The sequence below is a fragment of the Fusarium oxysporum genome, chromosome IV (assembly GCF_013085055.1).
Source record: "Fusarium oxysporum Fo47 chromosome IV, complete sequence".
Lineage (NCBI taxonomy): Eukaryota > Fungi > Ascomycota > Sordariomycetes > Hypocreales > Nectriaceae > Fusarium > Fusarium oxysporum.
Genome location: NC_072843.1, coordinates 1,235,778 through 1,250,471, shown reverse-complemented (window position 1 = coordinate 1,250,471; position 14,694 = coordinate 1,235,778). Strand labels below are relative to the sequence as shown.

General features: G+C 48.7%; 5 protein-coding genes across 5 annotated transcripts; 2 read left to right on the top strand and 3 right to left on the bottom strand.

Moving 5' to 3' along the window:
* FOBCDRAFT_220270 (mitochondrial 18 KDa protein-domain-containing protein) lies at positions 1–1,399 on the bottom strand. The gene is made up of 3 exons (XM_059609550.1): positions 1,050–1,399; positions 758–1,003; positions 1–642 (listed from the first exon to the last, which is right to left on the bottom strand). The coding sequence occupies exons 1-3, from the start codon at positions 1,229–1,231 to the stop codon at positions 222–224; spliced, it is 849 nt and encodes a 282-aa protein (XP_059464641.1). The 5' UTR covers positions 1,232–1,399; the 3' UTR covers positions 1–221.
* An 88-nt stretch (positions 1,400–1,487) lies between these two features.
* FOBCDRAFT_220269 (uncharacterized protein) lies at positions 1,488–2,120 on the top strand. The gene is made up of 3 exons (XM_031179657.3): positions 1,488–1,694; positions 1,759–1,889; positions 1,943–2,120. Exons 1-3 carry the CDS (start codon positions 1,641–1,643, stop codon positions 1,974–1,976), a joined length of 219 nt encoding a protein of 72 aa, XP_031045544.1. The 5' UTR covers positions 1,488–1,640; the 3' UTR covers positions 1,977–2,120.
* A 402-nt stretch (positions 2,121–2,522) lies between these two features.
* On the bottom strand, positions 2,523–3,845 carry FOBCDRAFT_199885 (uncharacterized protein; the record flags this gene model as incomplete). Its single annotated transcript, XM_031179658.3, has 4 exons — positions 2,523–2,549; positions 2,686–2,698; positions 2,925–2,960; positions 3,004–3,845. 4 exons carry the CDS (start codon positions 3,843–3,845, stop codon positions 2,523–2,525), a joined length of 918 nt encoding a protein of 305 aa, XP_031045545.3.
* Positions 3,846–6,556: 2,711 nt separating this feature from the next.
* On the bottom strand, positions 6,557–8,883 carry FOBCDRAFT_28129 (ESCRT-II subunit protein VPS36). The gene is made up of 2 exons (XM_031179661.3): positions 8,574–8,883; positions 6,557–8,520 (listed from the first exon to the last, which is right to left on the bottom strand). Exons 1-2 carry the CDS (start codon positions 8,672–8,674, stop codon positions 6,684–6,686), a joined length of 1,938 nt encoding a protein of 645 aa, XP_031045548.2. The 5' UTR covers positions 8,675–8,883; the 3' UTR covers positions 6,557–6,683.
* Positions 8,884–9,115: 232 nt separating this feature from the next.
* On the top strand, positions 9,116–11,105 carry FOBCDRAFT_28106 (SAC3/GANP/Nin1/mts3/eIF-3 p25 family-domain-containing protein). The gene is made up of 3 exons (XM_059611590.1): positions 9,116–9,341; positions 9,414–10,653; positions 10,712–11,105. Exons 1-3 carry the CDS (start codon positions 9,263–9,265, stop codon positions 10,923–10,925), a joined length of 1,533 nt encoding a protein of 510 aa, XP_059464640.1. The 5' UTR covers positions 9,116–9,262; the 3' UTR covers positions 10,926–11,105.
* Positions 11,106–14,694: the final 3,589 nt, after the last annotated feature.

Below are 14,694 nucleotides of genomic sequence, written 5' to 3'. Positions count from 1 at the left end.
TAACTTGCAAGCTCCGTTGATGCACAGCCACTTCCAGGGACCAGGTTGATCGCGGGGTCTCCTCCCCACCACGGAGTTCATTGTTGCATAATTGGATTGGTATAAGTCAGTAACCGACTCTGCGTCGCATACAAGATTCCTATATATTGATCGAACATTGAAACACGAGTTGAGCGCCTTCCACCTCCCAGAACGCCAAGTTTGTGGTGCAGAATCTTGTATTACAGTTCCTTCTCCTTTGGCCGCTTGGCCAGCAAATCCTCACGACCTGTCGTAGGCGCATTGCCTACTGCGGCCTTACCCCCAAATGTCTCGAATCCTTTGTGGAACGCCCACTCAACAGCGTTCTCGACAGGCTCGTCGAACATAGCTGGGAGGAAGGGAACCACTGCGAGGCCCAGACCAATTGGAGCCCATGTCCTGATGACCTGGTTCTTCATGTTCTTCATGGCTCGGCCAGAATACCTCACAACACTATGAATAGTGAAAGCAGGCAGTCCCATACTCGCGACACTCTGGAAGATTGCGCGCTGGACCATGACAGTGCGATAGTCTTCAAGCGGTGGCACTGTACCCGGCTCGATCAGGCGTGTCTCGGTGGCAGGAAGGCCAGTAACCTTCTCTTGTCTAGGAGAGAGTTGCGCGCTGGACCATGACAGTGCGATAGTCTTCAAGCGGTGGCACTGTACCCGGCTCGATCAGGCGTGTCTCGGTGGCAGGAAGGCCAGTAACCTTCTCTTGTCTAGGAGAGAGTTGCACCTTGGGGTTCAACACACGTTGATTGTGCCAGTATGACTTGTAACCTTCATACGAAACATCGCCAATAAGATACAACCAAGATACACCGTAGGCAGCGCGAACGAGGTTGGGGTGAGCTACGGGACGGAACGACTCTCCTATATCTGAGGTGTAGGCGACGTATCGATGCGCAGATAAAAGAATTGTTCTAATTCGCGTAGCATAGGCAGCATATCGAAAATTGGTGTCGGTTGAGTCGGGGCCACTATGTGCGATTAGCTGGTGTTACACATTTACAAAGGTACACATACTAGCCATCGGTTATGTCGTCAAAGACATTTCCGTCTCTTCCTGTCTTGTTGACAGCTTCCTGAACACTCTCTGGTAGCTGATCCTTTGAGGGAAGCTTCTCAACGATAGTGTCCTTGATCTGAGCTGCTTCGGTCTTCTTCTCCTCCGGCTTGGGGTCTTTTGATTTGCCCCACCAAGACATTTCAAAGATTGAACAGAAAATCAAAGACAAACTAATGAGGTTGTTTTAAGAAAAGAAAGATGCGATAGCAAGCCCCCAGAGCAGTAGAAGCTTCCATTTTGATGGCCCGCCGCTACCCTACCTTTTACCCACTGGGATCCATGGCTGCAGGCTGCTGCAAGAAAGTTGATAACCCTGGGTCAGTGACGTTGCTTCCGTAGATCCGATTGATCCCGATCAACGATCTGATCCGGAGAATAACCGCACACTCTGGGGCAGTTCATCCACTTTAGGCCTGTAATTCCAGGCACAAGCTCTAAGTTGAATTTGAGAGCTCGGCAAACTATCTCGACCGCGACATTCGAACATCCACCCATTGCCCTTCGTCATCACCCAATTCGTCTTTTTCGGTCTTGTCTAATTATTCACAATGGCTGGTATCGCTTATTACACCATTGCTGGCAAGCAGGTCGCCGGTCACTACGTTCGTTCAACCTCAATTGCGTTCGCCGCAGACTAGAGACTTCTAAAACTAACATGAATGACAGCTCGCCATGGCCTGGTTGGGAACTCTCGTCGTCGGTACCAAGCTTGCCCTGTCTGGCGGCTCCTCTAAGCCCACCGCTACCGCTACTCCTCCCATCAACGCCTCCAGCTCCGACGAGGCCGACTTCATCAAGTGCGCGAATTCACCCGACGATGCTGAGCCTTCATGGACTAACCCGATACCAGGAACTTCCTTGATCAGCAGGACAAGAAGAACTAGACGGTTGAATCGAAGACGATGGTTTTATGGTTGTTTGGGTACGGTGTATGTTTATAAGTCATGCAGACATGAGCTGTCCATCGAGCCGGACAGCCGAATTCAGATACCAACAAAAGCCGATTTCGCCAATTGTGGCATAACGAAGTACTATTCCCCCTTGTGATGCACTCGGTGATACGCATATCGAGTCCGACTGTAATTTATGCGGAGCTGGATGATCCCGATACCGAACACTGGCTCAGAATATTTCCTTCACATCTCTATGAACCGAGGTTTCCTGGAGCTGCGTAATGGCCATGATGTGAGGCAATGCTAACTGCCATGTTACCCACGATAATTCGCAGCCAGTGCAGTTCCGTTACTTGAAGAACTTGACCTTACCTTTCACTTTCATCTCCACCTGACACACAGAACTCGGATATTCCTGGAATACCAACCTGGGGGGCTTATATCAGGTTGAACTGATTCTCTCAGCAAAGAGGATTGCGTTGTTAATTCAGCGCCCTATTGTCTGTCATGTTAGTGCGTCGCATTTCAACCTGTGCCTCATCGATCGATACCAACCAACTGGATCTGTTGAGACTTCAGCATCGCTACATGAAGGTTAATGGACCCGTATGCCGACTTGAATATGGAAAATTGTGTTGATACTATTGGGTAAACTGCATTACCGAGGGATATACAGCTGATTCTCTGCTATGGATCATACCTTGGATATGGACCTGAGAAATGAGGTAAAGTCCCTTTTCTGTTGCATGAATATAGAATTCGCCATGGCAAGATCGACAAGGTGAGTTTGTCTCCCCTTGTTCAATCTTGCCATAAGGAGCAATGTTCTCGAAGCAAGGATGCATGTAACAAAGCGTAAGTGCAAGACAATCGTATCGCTATGTTCACAGCCTTACACTGCATGTGGTCATCATTAAATCTATAATCTCTATTACACACTTATGTGCGGTTCTACTTTTGGTAAATACAATAACGCTAAGATACAAAGTAAAATGAGCAGTATCAGTTCGATACATACTCCAAAGATGCTTGTCCTGTTCGACCGAGCTGCCACATTCTCAAGGCAGACATCACCACCATTAGAGACCACCGATCTCCAAAGTTCTGCTGCATTGTTTTATCAGAGAACTCAATCTTGCATGTCTTCCATGCTGCCTCCTTCCACGAGGCCATGGCGAGGTATTCCAATGGCGCCTTCATATCTCCAGTTCGGTAAAGCTTGAATTCGTGACAGTATTTAGGATCCTTGGCCGCTTGGAGCGGTGTCATGGACCACTCGAATTCTTCCCGAATAAAGCTGCAGTCTTGGACTGTCTCTGCTTGCTTTGTTTCTATTGCCCATCGGAATACCACGCACTGCTCGGTTTCATCGTATAGTGCCTGTACGATTTCAGTGGCAACCCTAGTATCGATGTCTGACCCAGGGGCTGCGGATACATTGACAATACTCTCTACAACACCTGGGTCAGATAACCCGTCCCGCAGCGTCTCGCCAGCTGCTGCTAGTATTTCGTCCTTTCCGGTTGGTCCGTTGTGGAGGAGAAGACAAGGCGAACCTGAGTTTCGGCCAAAAAGTCCAGAGTGTTCTGATACGGCAAACATCTTTGAGCAGCCATCATTGCCGAGAAAGAAAGTTCGCAGTTTGTTCCATTGCCAAGATATCTTCAAGGTTTTTGGTATTGGGCGATATGGTGTATCCACACACTCGCTGACCAGGGCTGTACTGGATGGAGTGAGGGAGTTGAAGAGGGCAATTCTTGTGGAGGAAGATGTCGTCGAAGCAGCCGTTGAAGACCTAGCGGTTCCTGGAACTCTATAATGTGGCATGGAGCCATCGTGGTCTCCCAGTGTGCTGGCCATGGTGGATGATTCTTCTGGTTGTTCTGGAACAAGTCGACGACAAGGGTAGGGTTTGATGTATAGCGTGTAGCGGTGGCAATATTTGCGGATTGACGACTACCTACTGTACATATAAGTCGTTATCTCAATCAATGTCTGGCATGTTGAAGAGCAAGAAAGGGGACTGAAACGGCTGTAGAGGAACAGAAATATCACACAGTCAGCCAGTCAGGTACATATCGACTTATTAGTGTATCGGCAGATCGCCATGCAGACGAAACTAGTGCGCACATGTTCAAAGTTCTCGAACTCTAAGCCAAGTGGCGACATGGTTCATGCTCAGAGCGGGTATACCTGATCAGGAAGTTGACGGACATATCGAGAGCCGCTAGTCATGTAATCAAGTCTCTAGTTTGCTTTATCAGAGTCTGACGAGTTCTTCTGGGGATAGCTTAAACGAGTCTTTATGATAGTTTGAGGTTAATGCTTGTAAGGAGTAGGCGAACGAGGAAACTATTAGAGCAGCATCTCTGTTTTTCTTCAACCTGATCATCCGTTATCCGTTGCACTGCCTAACACAGAGTCAGTGCGAGACCGGCCCGGAGGTTGTATTCCTGTCCATCCCGTTTCTACCCACTCTCAACGGCTGGCCGAGTTATCCAACTGACACATGAGCTCCTGATTTATACTCAACTTGGCATGAATCTTTAGTGACAGCTCACAGAGTTTGAATATGACTGTAACCACACGACTTGGCGAATCGTCGTAGCGAGGAGTTTATCCTTTAACGAGGACTGATCATGATATGCATGCGTTTTCTAATTAGGTAACATGGAAATTTGTGCCGAAACGGAGGAAACCCCATGTCCAATTATCCTGGCATGCCTATGGCCGTGATCCTTGTGGACATCCATGCTTCTATCAAAGTTGCTGAAACAATCAGGACTAGCGATTCAGTCTAGTACGTTATCGAGGAGGCATATATCGAGGCCATTAAGAGCACTCAATATCATGAATATTATTGAGACAAGAATACAAGAGCACAGGTGAAGTTGATATGAAGACGTAATCAAAGGCCACGGCTTTATTTCAACGATATTCTAATCTCAATACTGTCATGATCATGATCATTTTTGCTATACAACACGATTACCTAATCCTCCGTTTGACGCACCTGCCCCCTAATTCATTTGCCTACACATCACGTGACACTCATACAAAGCTTACTCCTCCCCCGCCATCGACATTCTCTCGCCAAACAGTCATCAACTATCTCCTTAATCGAAACATCCCACCTCCCCCAAGCGCACGTCCTTCGGTTACAACGATAGCCTCACCATCTCCAATTCAATACCCCCAAAATCGAGAACCCACACCTTAAGGAGATAGCCGTCCTGGGCATGTCGGCTGCTACCACCGACCCGGCCCTTGTCGCCGCTCCCGCCCCGGACCTCTCTCCTGTTGATGCCGTCGCTCAGGTAGGCCACGATGTCACCTCCGTTGACCATGTCGGTGATCACGTCGGCGCATCGCCAAAGGAGAGACATTCCCTAACACTCGACCAACGCCGTGCTCTGCGTCGCTGGGCGAATAGCCAGCCTATTCGTCCCTCACACAAGGCTTGTATCGAATGGTTCTTTTCTCAGTATGGCCAGCAAATAAGCCAATCCACCGTGTCACACTCGCTGTCACCCAAGTACTCGCGTCTAGATAGTGACAATCCTCAACTTTCGGGTTCCCGTCTGCGCTACGGAAACTGGCCCGATGTAGAGAAGCTCGTCCTTATATGGTATCAACAGGTACAAGCATCTGGTCGCCAACCTACCAATGAAGAACTTGGTGACAAGGCAAAATCAATATTCGGACAGTTGCCGCGATATAAGGATGAAAACCCTCCTGAATTTTCTCCAGGTTGGATCCATCGTTTCAAGAAACGTTATGGTCTCTTGATCAGACGACAGCGCCGTCATGGGGATGGAGGGATCAATGCCGCCGAAGATATAGGATATTTGGCAGACTGTGTCCCTCGTTACATGAGCGTCGCCCCTGACACAAGTCCAGCTGCGATCAAAGAAGAAATTATACGCGCTGTTGGTATCGAGCCCACCCTCAACACATGTGCCTTGGTGCGCGATGAAGTGGTCCGTAGAATGACAGGCCCTCCTCAACAGGTGCCTCCTCCACCACCTCTCATGATGACGCATGATCCCCCTGCAATCCCCCCTCCTCAGCCTGACCAGCCCATCTACGCCGATGATGATCCTGAAGTTGTCTTACAGAATGCTTTGCGCCAGCTTCAGCAAGAAGAACAAGCTGCCGAAGAGCAGGCAGCGGCTGTACGAGAAGAGCGTGAACGCGCAGAAAGAGCAGGACTTCAGCCTAATAGCATTCTGACCACACCGACTGTGCGTGCTACTTCCGTTCAGCGCTACACGGCCACACCAGCGCACGATATGACTACTGACCTCACGCTCACTCCTATTACTTCGGAGCAGCCCATGACTCGAGATGATCGTCCCGTGCGATGCCCATTCTGCGTTAACCAACGAATGCTGCGATCCATCAAAGAGGCCGTGGAACATCTTTCCACTCACGTTGTTGTCTGAGAGTTTGTTGGGGTATCTAAAACCGCCAGGCTCATGATGGAGTACTGGTTGACGACTTGGTTTTTTGGAGTTTCGGTAGACGAATAATGTGGAGTTCGGGTTATAAATGTATGTGAAACGCACCTCAGTTCAGTTATCTTTCTAGGGAGGCAATGGCACATGAATCCTTGCGATCTGCTCCCTGTTTTGTTGATTTTCTGTGAATGGCTCACATATGTCTATGCTATATAATCCAACATGGTCGTTGCCTCGTTTATAACAGTCCGCTTGCTTTCAATGCCTTCATAACCTCATCACTATCCTTCTGAGCTTGAGACTTGTGCTTCTTGTGCTCGCCCGGATCAATATAGTTCACCCAGAACTTAAGTCCCTCCAATCCCTCCTCACGACACAACTCTCCTCGCTCTTCCGCCATCAGCAACTCTTCCTCTGCAACACCAAGACTCCAGCCAAAGCGTTCCGCAGCTTCTTGGGCTGTAACTCCTCTGCCAAACTCTTTCCAATCCCAAGGCACTTCGCGCTCAGGGGGAAACTCGTGAAGATCGCGGAGCCATGCAAGTAGGGCCCTGACCGTGGTGCCGTCGGTACGGTCACGACCCTGAACAACCATAACACCACTGCGGAAGGTGCGCAGACGAACAGGCAGTTTAAGCTTGCTCCAGAGCCGGGCGGCTTTCTCGAAGTCTGCTGGGCTGACGAGTTCGACGCCGCCTCGAGCTCTGTTGAACATAGCCCAGAGATCGACGAGCGTTATGATACCGCCCGCCTTCTTAAGGACTCCTCTGGAGTCATCGGTGAGGAACTCAGCTAAGTTTCTGGCGAGCTCCGACAAATAGAGTGACTCGGAGCTCCCACCACCGACAATATCCTTTGTCGTGACCAGGCCAAGTTGGCTGGCCGATTCCGCTAAAATCGCGTTCTCTTCGGCTGATGCGTTGCCTTGCCCGTTATTTGTTTGTCTTGCGAATCGCTCCGCAAGTGCGATGACCTCCTTAGCAGATGACATAAGAGCCTCAAGATCCTCGAAAGCACTGCCTATTAGTAACTCATTGTTTTTGCGCATGCTCAATCCAAGTTGTTCTAGACCAGCAATACCGACTCCCTTCTGTCGCCCTCCTGGAGTGCCAGCCGGTGTGTCTTTAGATCCTTCGTCCGCAGCTCGGCTGTTTGGAGCAGGGGGTGCATCTCTGAGAAGCCATTTACGTTGGGTCATAGAGCCCTTGAGTCGCTCATAGAATATTTTCTCGCCACCTCTTCGGAAAGAAATTTTGACACTCTCAGGGGCATCACTTCCATTCTTGTTGATTTTGCTTGGGTCCAGTACAGGCCCTGGGGAGTCCGTCCTTATGGTATCAGCTGTGGAGCTTTGCTGGATAGATGATGGGACATTTTGCGAAATCAGGGGCCCACCACACATCTCGCAAGTCATCAAGGAAGGATGATTTGAGAAGGTACAACGAGGACATTGGAAAGATGCAGTCGTGTTTGAACCATTGGTAGCATCGGGCAAGCTTGAAGCTGGCTTTTGGTCCAGATTCTCAGATAAAGGTCGAGTGCCAGAGTGAGCTGGCCGTAACGGGAGAGGTGCATTCAGAGCTGGTGAGGCTACTGAGCGATTGCTCGCGCCAGAGATTGCAGCCTTGAGAACATGAGATAAGGTCGGCTTGATCCCACATGCTAAACATGGCGGTAGAGGTGTATGGGCGTTTGCCGAAGTAGGATCAAAGTTCGAGGGGACCGGATTTGAGAAACTGCATATAGTGCAGACCCATGTTGCGCTTGTCACAGCTGGAGGCTCAGGGGGTGCTCTATAAGCAGACTCGGAAATTCCTGGCGATCCAGATAGATTTCTCTGTGCACTTGATGCGTTCGACAGAGCACGACTGTGATACGATGATCGCTTTGGAGGCTTTGGTATCAGAGTCACCTTAGCTGATGACTTCAGAAAGCCAGCATAGAATTCGTAACGTTCTACATCTTTCAGGTCCAAAGCAACGGAGTGCGTACGGGGCTCCTGCTTATCAACATAACAGACTCGATGTGAGGTTAAGTAAACCTGCCCATTTTGTTGATTGGGGAGCTTGAATTTACTATTATCGTGTTAATATCAGAGCTTCAACTTGCATCGCCAAGAACAACCTACCCCTCATACAAGCCTACGTTGTCCTGAACAAATAGGAGCACCTCATCTGGAAGATACGAGGGCCGTAGTGCTGTAGTAAGGTCTATGTGTTTCAGAAACATCCGTCATGAGGGTGAAACTGTAGCAGAGAGAAGTGAAAGCTGTGGCTGTTGATGAATGGATGAGCGATGATGCAAGTGGACGATGACTTGCAGCAAACAGAAGCAAGCTAGGAGACAGGCGCTTGATAAACCTTCCAATCAGAGAACAGTAACCAAGAGTCGGTATAAGACGGTCTTTGTTTCGACTCCAAGTAGATTCAAAGGTTACAGTGAAGTACTTCAGTATCATATGAGTCTTCCAAGGCACACGAGACTTGATCGGCCCCTCCAGTTGACGGCCCCACTGTTGACGATAGGCTTCCATTCAGCGGATCCCTAAACCTACACTACCAACACTCACTGAGATTCCGGCAGCGCTTTCTACCGGAGCACAGTTTTTCCGTGAATAAGCAGGGACCACACCGCCACCGCCAGTCTCCTGCCTCTGACCACGAAAATACCTCCCAAAGAAACCTACCTCCACTCTCACTCCAACCAAGGACCCTTCATCATCATCTCGCCTTTCTGCCATTATCCGCCCGGCATCATCTTTTTTCTCCCCAACCCGTTTGTGAAACTAACCATTCGTACCGCTAGCATTTCGACGCCATGATGCCAACCTGGCCAGCGCAGCAAGCGCCGAGCGTAACTCAGCAAACCGTACCGACATCCTACGCCTATCCAACGAGTAAGTCATCTCCCGGACTGCCCGCAAACGACATCCCCTTTTCTCGACCGACAGCCCTGACACGAAATGCAGATCCAGCCTTCATTCCCGTAGCCGTTCGTCAAGGATTCAGTCAGTACGCAGCCCCAGCTGCTCCTTATGCCGGCTACGTGCCTCCACAGCCCCCGGTGCAACATCAAATGTCTCCCGCTTCTCCCGTGAATGGTGTAACCCCGACACCTGAGCAAGCCAAGTCCAAAGTGGACTGGCCCGAATCTGTTCGGAGCTATGTTCAAAGATCTTTCCTCCCCCAAAATGACGAACCCACCGTGTCTCGCGCGGAAATCGAGGCTAAACTTAAGAGCACCATCGGTACCGCAAAAGAAAACGGCACGTTATACACACTCGATTGGGACAACATGCCCCTTCCACAGGCCCTAGTCAAAGCCGAACGTGATGCGGATATCAAGCAGAGTTTCCATGTTCCCATCAACTCCAAGAAGAGGAAATCTACCGATTTTGCCAGTAATGACAACTCCCAGCCCCCGTGGCGTACTAACTCGCGTTCTTCACTTGAGGACCGTATTTCCTATCCTTCCCCCGAAAAGCGTGCTTCCATGGACGAGCCCCTCCCGAAATCAAGTAAGTTCCAGAAGGAAGTCAACAAGCGCAAGCGACGGTTCGAGAACGAATACAAGTCGCTCAGGTCGCCCAGTCCGCCTCCGCCTTCATCTGGACCTATTATTGGCACATGCGAGGTACTCGAGAAGAAGTATCTTCGCCTTACCGCCCCTCCAGTTCCGTCCAAGGTTCGACCTGAGCACATTTTGCGACAGACTCTAGAACTTCTGAAGAAGAAGTGGAAGCGGGAAAGCAACTATTCGTACATTTGTGATCAGTTCAAGTCTATGAGGCAAGATCTGACTGTGCAACATATCAAGAACGACTTTACTGTTTCCGTTTATGAAATTCATGCCCGAATTGCCTTGGAGAAGGGGGATATTGGTGAGTATAATCAGTGCCAGACCCAGCTGCGGTCATTGTATGGCATGGGCCTAAAAGGCAACCCCATTGAATTCAAGGCGTATCGCATTCTTTATTTCATCCACACGGCCAACCGAACTGGATTGAACGACACTTTGGCAGATCTAACCACAGCAGAGAAAGGGGAGAAGCCGATTAAGCATGCTTTAGAAGTGCGATCATCATTGGCGTTGGGCAACTATCATAAGTTCTTCCAGCTTTACCTTGACACCCCTAACATGGGTGCATACTTGATGGACATGTTTGTTGTTCGAGAACGGCTTGCTGCGTTGTGCAATATTTGCAAAGCGTAAGTTCCGTCCATCCTCGTTGTTTTACTTGAACATGGTTTGCTAACTATCGTACAGATACAAGCCGGACGTGAAACTTCGTTTCATCACTGAGGAACTCGGTTTCGAGTCTGATGCTGATGCAGCCCAGTTCATCATCGATCACCAAGGCCGACATCTGTTGGAAGATCGAACAGACTACATCGCGTTTTTGACCGGGAAAGCCGGTCCCCTATTCGAGGGCGCGCGCAGCACGGCGTTCCAAAAGGTTGATATCAAGGGCCAGATCTAAACCTTTACTGCTTCTTTCTCGGGTTCTTTCCTTTTTTCCTTTTTGCGTTGCGACTTCCATCGACGTCTCACGGCTCGAGACTTGACCGTCGTTATGTTTATCGACGAGACATGATGATACTTTCACACTTGTGATGCGTTTTCATTCATGTAGACGACTCAGCGTTTTATACCCCCATTTCTGCTTAGGTGGCAACGAAATGTCTTCTATTCTACTACGCACCACCTGAGGCTAGGCCTATGCATAAGTCTCTTATGCTGCTTTGCCTCAGACTTTGATCAATTAACCGTAGCCTCGATACCAGCTTCCATTCTATCGACCGAGGCGACACTTTTGCTGTACGACAAATCACAAAATTGGATGTTGGGTGGGAACTTAGACACAGTGGGCTTGATGGGAAGATTCAGACAGGAACTCAAAGTCATCTCGATCCTGGTACTGTTGGGGTCGGTAATTGACCTGTGGAGTGTTGGGCAGTCATGTAATCGCCAGCTTTATCATTGCACAGTGAATGCATACTGGCCTCAACAAGAACCAGGATGAGATCGATGGATAGAGTCCCGGCGTTTCAGGGAGTTGTGGGTTGGTAATTCTTAACAAGTAGCAATTGATCGTATTCCAATTTTTTTCTGCTTGAATGAATAAACGAAAAATCAATGCTCTGTTTTTATGTCATGTTGAAATGGAAGTGTCGAAGTTGAGCTGTTCTGCTTGTAGAATAGCTGTGAGATTGGGTAAGGTATATAAGATAAATATTTACTGGCCCGACTGGGAATGTCTGGCTGGACTCGGGGCGCAGTTGGCAACTGTTTCATGAGGCCCACTATGTGTGGGCCACACTGATCGATTGTTCGAATCCCAGGCATAACTACCGCTTGTGGCGTCGTCCCGACGTCAACTATCGTGTTAAAATCGCTGTGTTTAACTCCTACTGTTGAAACCCTGCATTGTCTGTGACAATCACCTAGGCCATCCCTTTGGGTTGAGAGCCGAACGCCTGTTGCAAGGCGTAAAACCGCAAATCAATGTGTTAAGGCCTTTGGTAGTGCCTTTAAAGTACTGTGGAGAAAAGAACGCCTTGTGTTGCCCACGTATGAGACTCTGGCTAGACGTTCCCCGTTTTTTGGACTTTTTATTTAATACTTGAGTTGTCTTTTCTCTTGTTGTAAAAAGCCTGTATATATGTTTTTATACTCTTGTTTCTTTCTTTTTTATTCCATGGACCCATCCCGAGGACTGATAGTCGATGAACAAGTGTGAGTGTCTGTCGCATTCATTTGAGGCCAAATGACTGCCACACGACATCACCATGGTGGTTTGGATGCCAATAACGAAAAAGACCTTCCGTGCTCCGAGACTCGGGAACAATGACAAACCCCTGCTGAAAGAGTAACACTGGCCTAGAGAGAAAATTTGACATGGAAGCAGGGAGTCCCAAAGTGTCGGGATAGACAGGATCTAATGATGTCTTGGCTCAAGGGAGGGAATCTTGCTTCCTTCTTACACAAAGTGTTTTCCAAGACATGTACTTAGATCCATATCTACATACATTTTGATAAAGACGAAGAGTTTCCATTCAAAACAGTTACGGCTGATCTTCACGAGTCATTATTTCCCAGGTGATGCACAGAAACCGTCGTTTTTGAAGCGAACGGGAGATTGACACACGAGATTAGACCCAGGGCAACGGTATCCGCAGACGAGACAGCGGCGCCATGATCCATCGTGGGTTTTTTTCTTCTTTTTTTTTTTTTTTTTTTTTGGCGGGGGACGCTTCCGGTGGATTATCAGCTAAAAGTGAGCAGGGGAGGGGTCAGTTGGGATTGGATCATGGAATGAATTCAATGGAATGAGAATGACTTGAAGACTGAAGATCAACATGTCGCGTGAAGAGAGAGTTTGGAGACACACGATGGTTGTATGTATATTCACTTGCATGTTGATACAGTGGTTTAGGTATGATTTCATCAAATCAGCCATTAATAGCAAAAGCCTATAGACTGGAACGTAACATATCGCTGACTGGCATTTAGACAACTAACAAAGAGCATCATCCAGCCATGCTTTAACATTCTGGAAATGTGTGCGCGCGGCAGTTGTTTGCATAAACACAAGACAATGGGCTACCAACATCCGGCGTCAGATGGAAGTGTCTTTATGCGAAGTGAGGTAAAGGTATGCTGTGTGGTGGTTCTTTGTCTTGGATAGAGGCTGGCATTAATGTTAAGATGTGGTATTATGCCGAATCTTGACCAGGGATATCTGAAAGTCAATGTCAGAGAAAGATGGATGAGATGCTGCACTAACATGGCATGCATAAACTGGCTCTCGTCCTCTCAAATCATTTCATCTCGATTTCTAGAATTGAGGTCGCAGTCCTAGTCTTTGATGCAATGCGATCGCTGCGTGGCCCCCCTGTTTGTTCCATCCATGGATGGACTGGACGGACTGTGTGTGATGCATCCCTGCCACGCGACGATTTCCCCGTTTCCACGAGTCACTTACTGACTGTAAGTTGCTGTAAGATGCCTGTAACTCACTGCGGAAATTTCCCTTGTATTAGCGTCACCAACGACGTGATGTGCCAACGCCAGAGCTAACGTCTGTGTCCGTGTCTGTGTGTATCGGGCATCACGAACAAGAAAGGGGACTTTTCAGTTGGTAAACCAACCCCTGATCCCTGACTAATTTACCATTTGTCCGCACACCCATGCCCATGACCGTGGCCCGGGGATGAGCGAAGAGGAATGAGACGAGACAGGGTTGAGCAGTTGGCCCGAGTCAACCGGCCAAGTCGATGCCTTCTTTGCTGATTATGAGGGGTAGAGTAGGATAGGGATTGGCCGTGTAAGCGTTTGCCCGTGGCTGTTTGCAGGTGGTGAAAGTTATTTTGAGCGTGGAGGATGTGTTTGTGTGGCAGATCTTATGCACAATTTTACCCACTGAGAAACCTGTCGTGTGCAGTTTGTGGTGCCTAGTAAGCGCTGGACTGAAAGTTGACGCCGTTGAAAGGGATTGGATGCTTTGATTATCAAGTTGAGGGCTTCGAGATGAGCTTGGCAGCTTCTAATGGCTTTAGAGGGAAAGAGGTTACAGCTAAAGAAGAATAGCTCAGCTTAGGATTCATTTAGTTCAAACATGTCAGCTTCCACAGGTTATGCTCTAACTGTAGTAGCTGGTACATAGCTGAAGCTCAGTCAAAGCTTGAAGCCATTGATTGGGATATGAGTGTTGACTATTGATCACTGACCACCAACCAGAGCCATTCATGGAGTCTTCTGTTATTGAGGGAATATGTGATTTATCCTTTCGCATTTCGTTCATATTTTCTCCCTTCTCTCGACTTCATCTCCATTTTATGACATCTCTTGGTCAGATTCATCCACTAAACCACTTACAAGACGTCGCTGGCAGGCGCCAAGTTGTCAGAGGCGACCCCTCCATCACCCCACCTTGAGAGCCCAAGGTAATTAATTTCACCCTCCATCTTCTCGCTGAGGAGCGCAGCCTTAGCCCTTTTACCTTTATCGTCGAAACTCAAAGGCGCCCACAGCTCGCGTCAGTATCACGTTAAAGGGAACCCAAGGCGAAGTCCCTCTAGTCTTGGTGATTATCGTACGCGTCGAGGGTCACAGATCCACGGACGTTGGATTTCCGAGTATCTGATCAGTCACAGTTATACGGCTGCACCAACCAAAGTCATCAGGTCATCAAGAAGCAAAAGAGGCAAAGCAAAGCAAGCAAGCAAACACCAAAATTTCCCTTTTTA

What these genes read in the sequence shown, in the direction of transcription:
- FOBCDRAFT_220270 (XM_059609550.1), bottom strand. Translation starts at nt 1,231, where the DNA reads ATGTCTTGGTGGGGCAAATCAAAAGACCCCAAGCCGGAGGAGAAGAAG. An exon ending in GACGACATAACCGATGGCTA is followed by an intron (nt 1,004 to 1,049) that starts GTATGTGTACCT and finishes AATCGCACATAG; the next exon opens with TGGCCCCGACTCAACCGACA. An exon ending in CGTGTGTTGAACCCCAAGGT is followed by an intron (nt 643 to 757) that starts GCAACTCTCTCC and finishes ATGGTCCAGCGC; the next exon opens with GCAACTCTCTCCTAGACAAG.
- FOBCDRAFT_220269 (XM_031179657.3), top strand. Translation starts at nt 1,641, where the DNA reads ATGGCTGGTATCGCTTATTACACCATTGCTGGCAAGCAGGTCGCCGGT. An exon ending in AGCAGGTCGCCGGTCACTAC is followed by an intron (nt 1,695 to 1,758) that starts GTTCGTTCAACC and finishes CATGAATGACAG; the next exon opens with CTCGCCATGGCCTGGTTGGG. An exon ending in GACGAGGCCGACTTCATCAA is followed by an intron (nt 1,890 to 1,942) that starts GTGCGCGAATTC and finishes ACCCGATACCAG; the next exon opens with GAACTTCCTTGATCAGCAGG.
- FOBCDRAFT_28129 (XM_031179661.3), bottom strand. Translation starts at nt 8,674, where the DNA reads ATGTTTCTGAAACACATAGACCTTACTACAGCACTACGGCCCTCGTAT. An exon ending in AACGTAGGCTTGTATGAGGG is followed by an intron (nt 8,521 to 8,573) that starts GTAGGTTGTTCT and finishes ACACGATAATAG; the next exon opens with TAAATTCAAGCTCCCCAATC.
- FOBCDRAFT_28106 (XM_059611590.1), top strand. Translation starts at nt 9,263, where the DNA reads ATGATGCCAACCTGGCCAGCGCAGCAAGCGCCGAGCGTAACTCAGCAA. An exon ending in ATCCTACGCCTATCCAACGA is followed by an intron (nt 9,342 to 9,413) that starts GTAAGTCATCTC and finishes CACGAAATGCAG; the next exon opens with ATCCAGCCTTCATTCCCGTA. An exon ending in TTGTGCAATATTTGCAAAGC is followed by an intron (nt 10,654 to 10,711) that starts GTAAGTTCCGTC and finishes ACTATCGTACAG; the next exon opens with ATACAAGCCGGACGTGAAAC.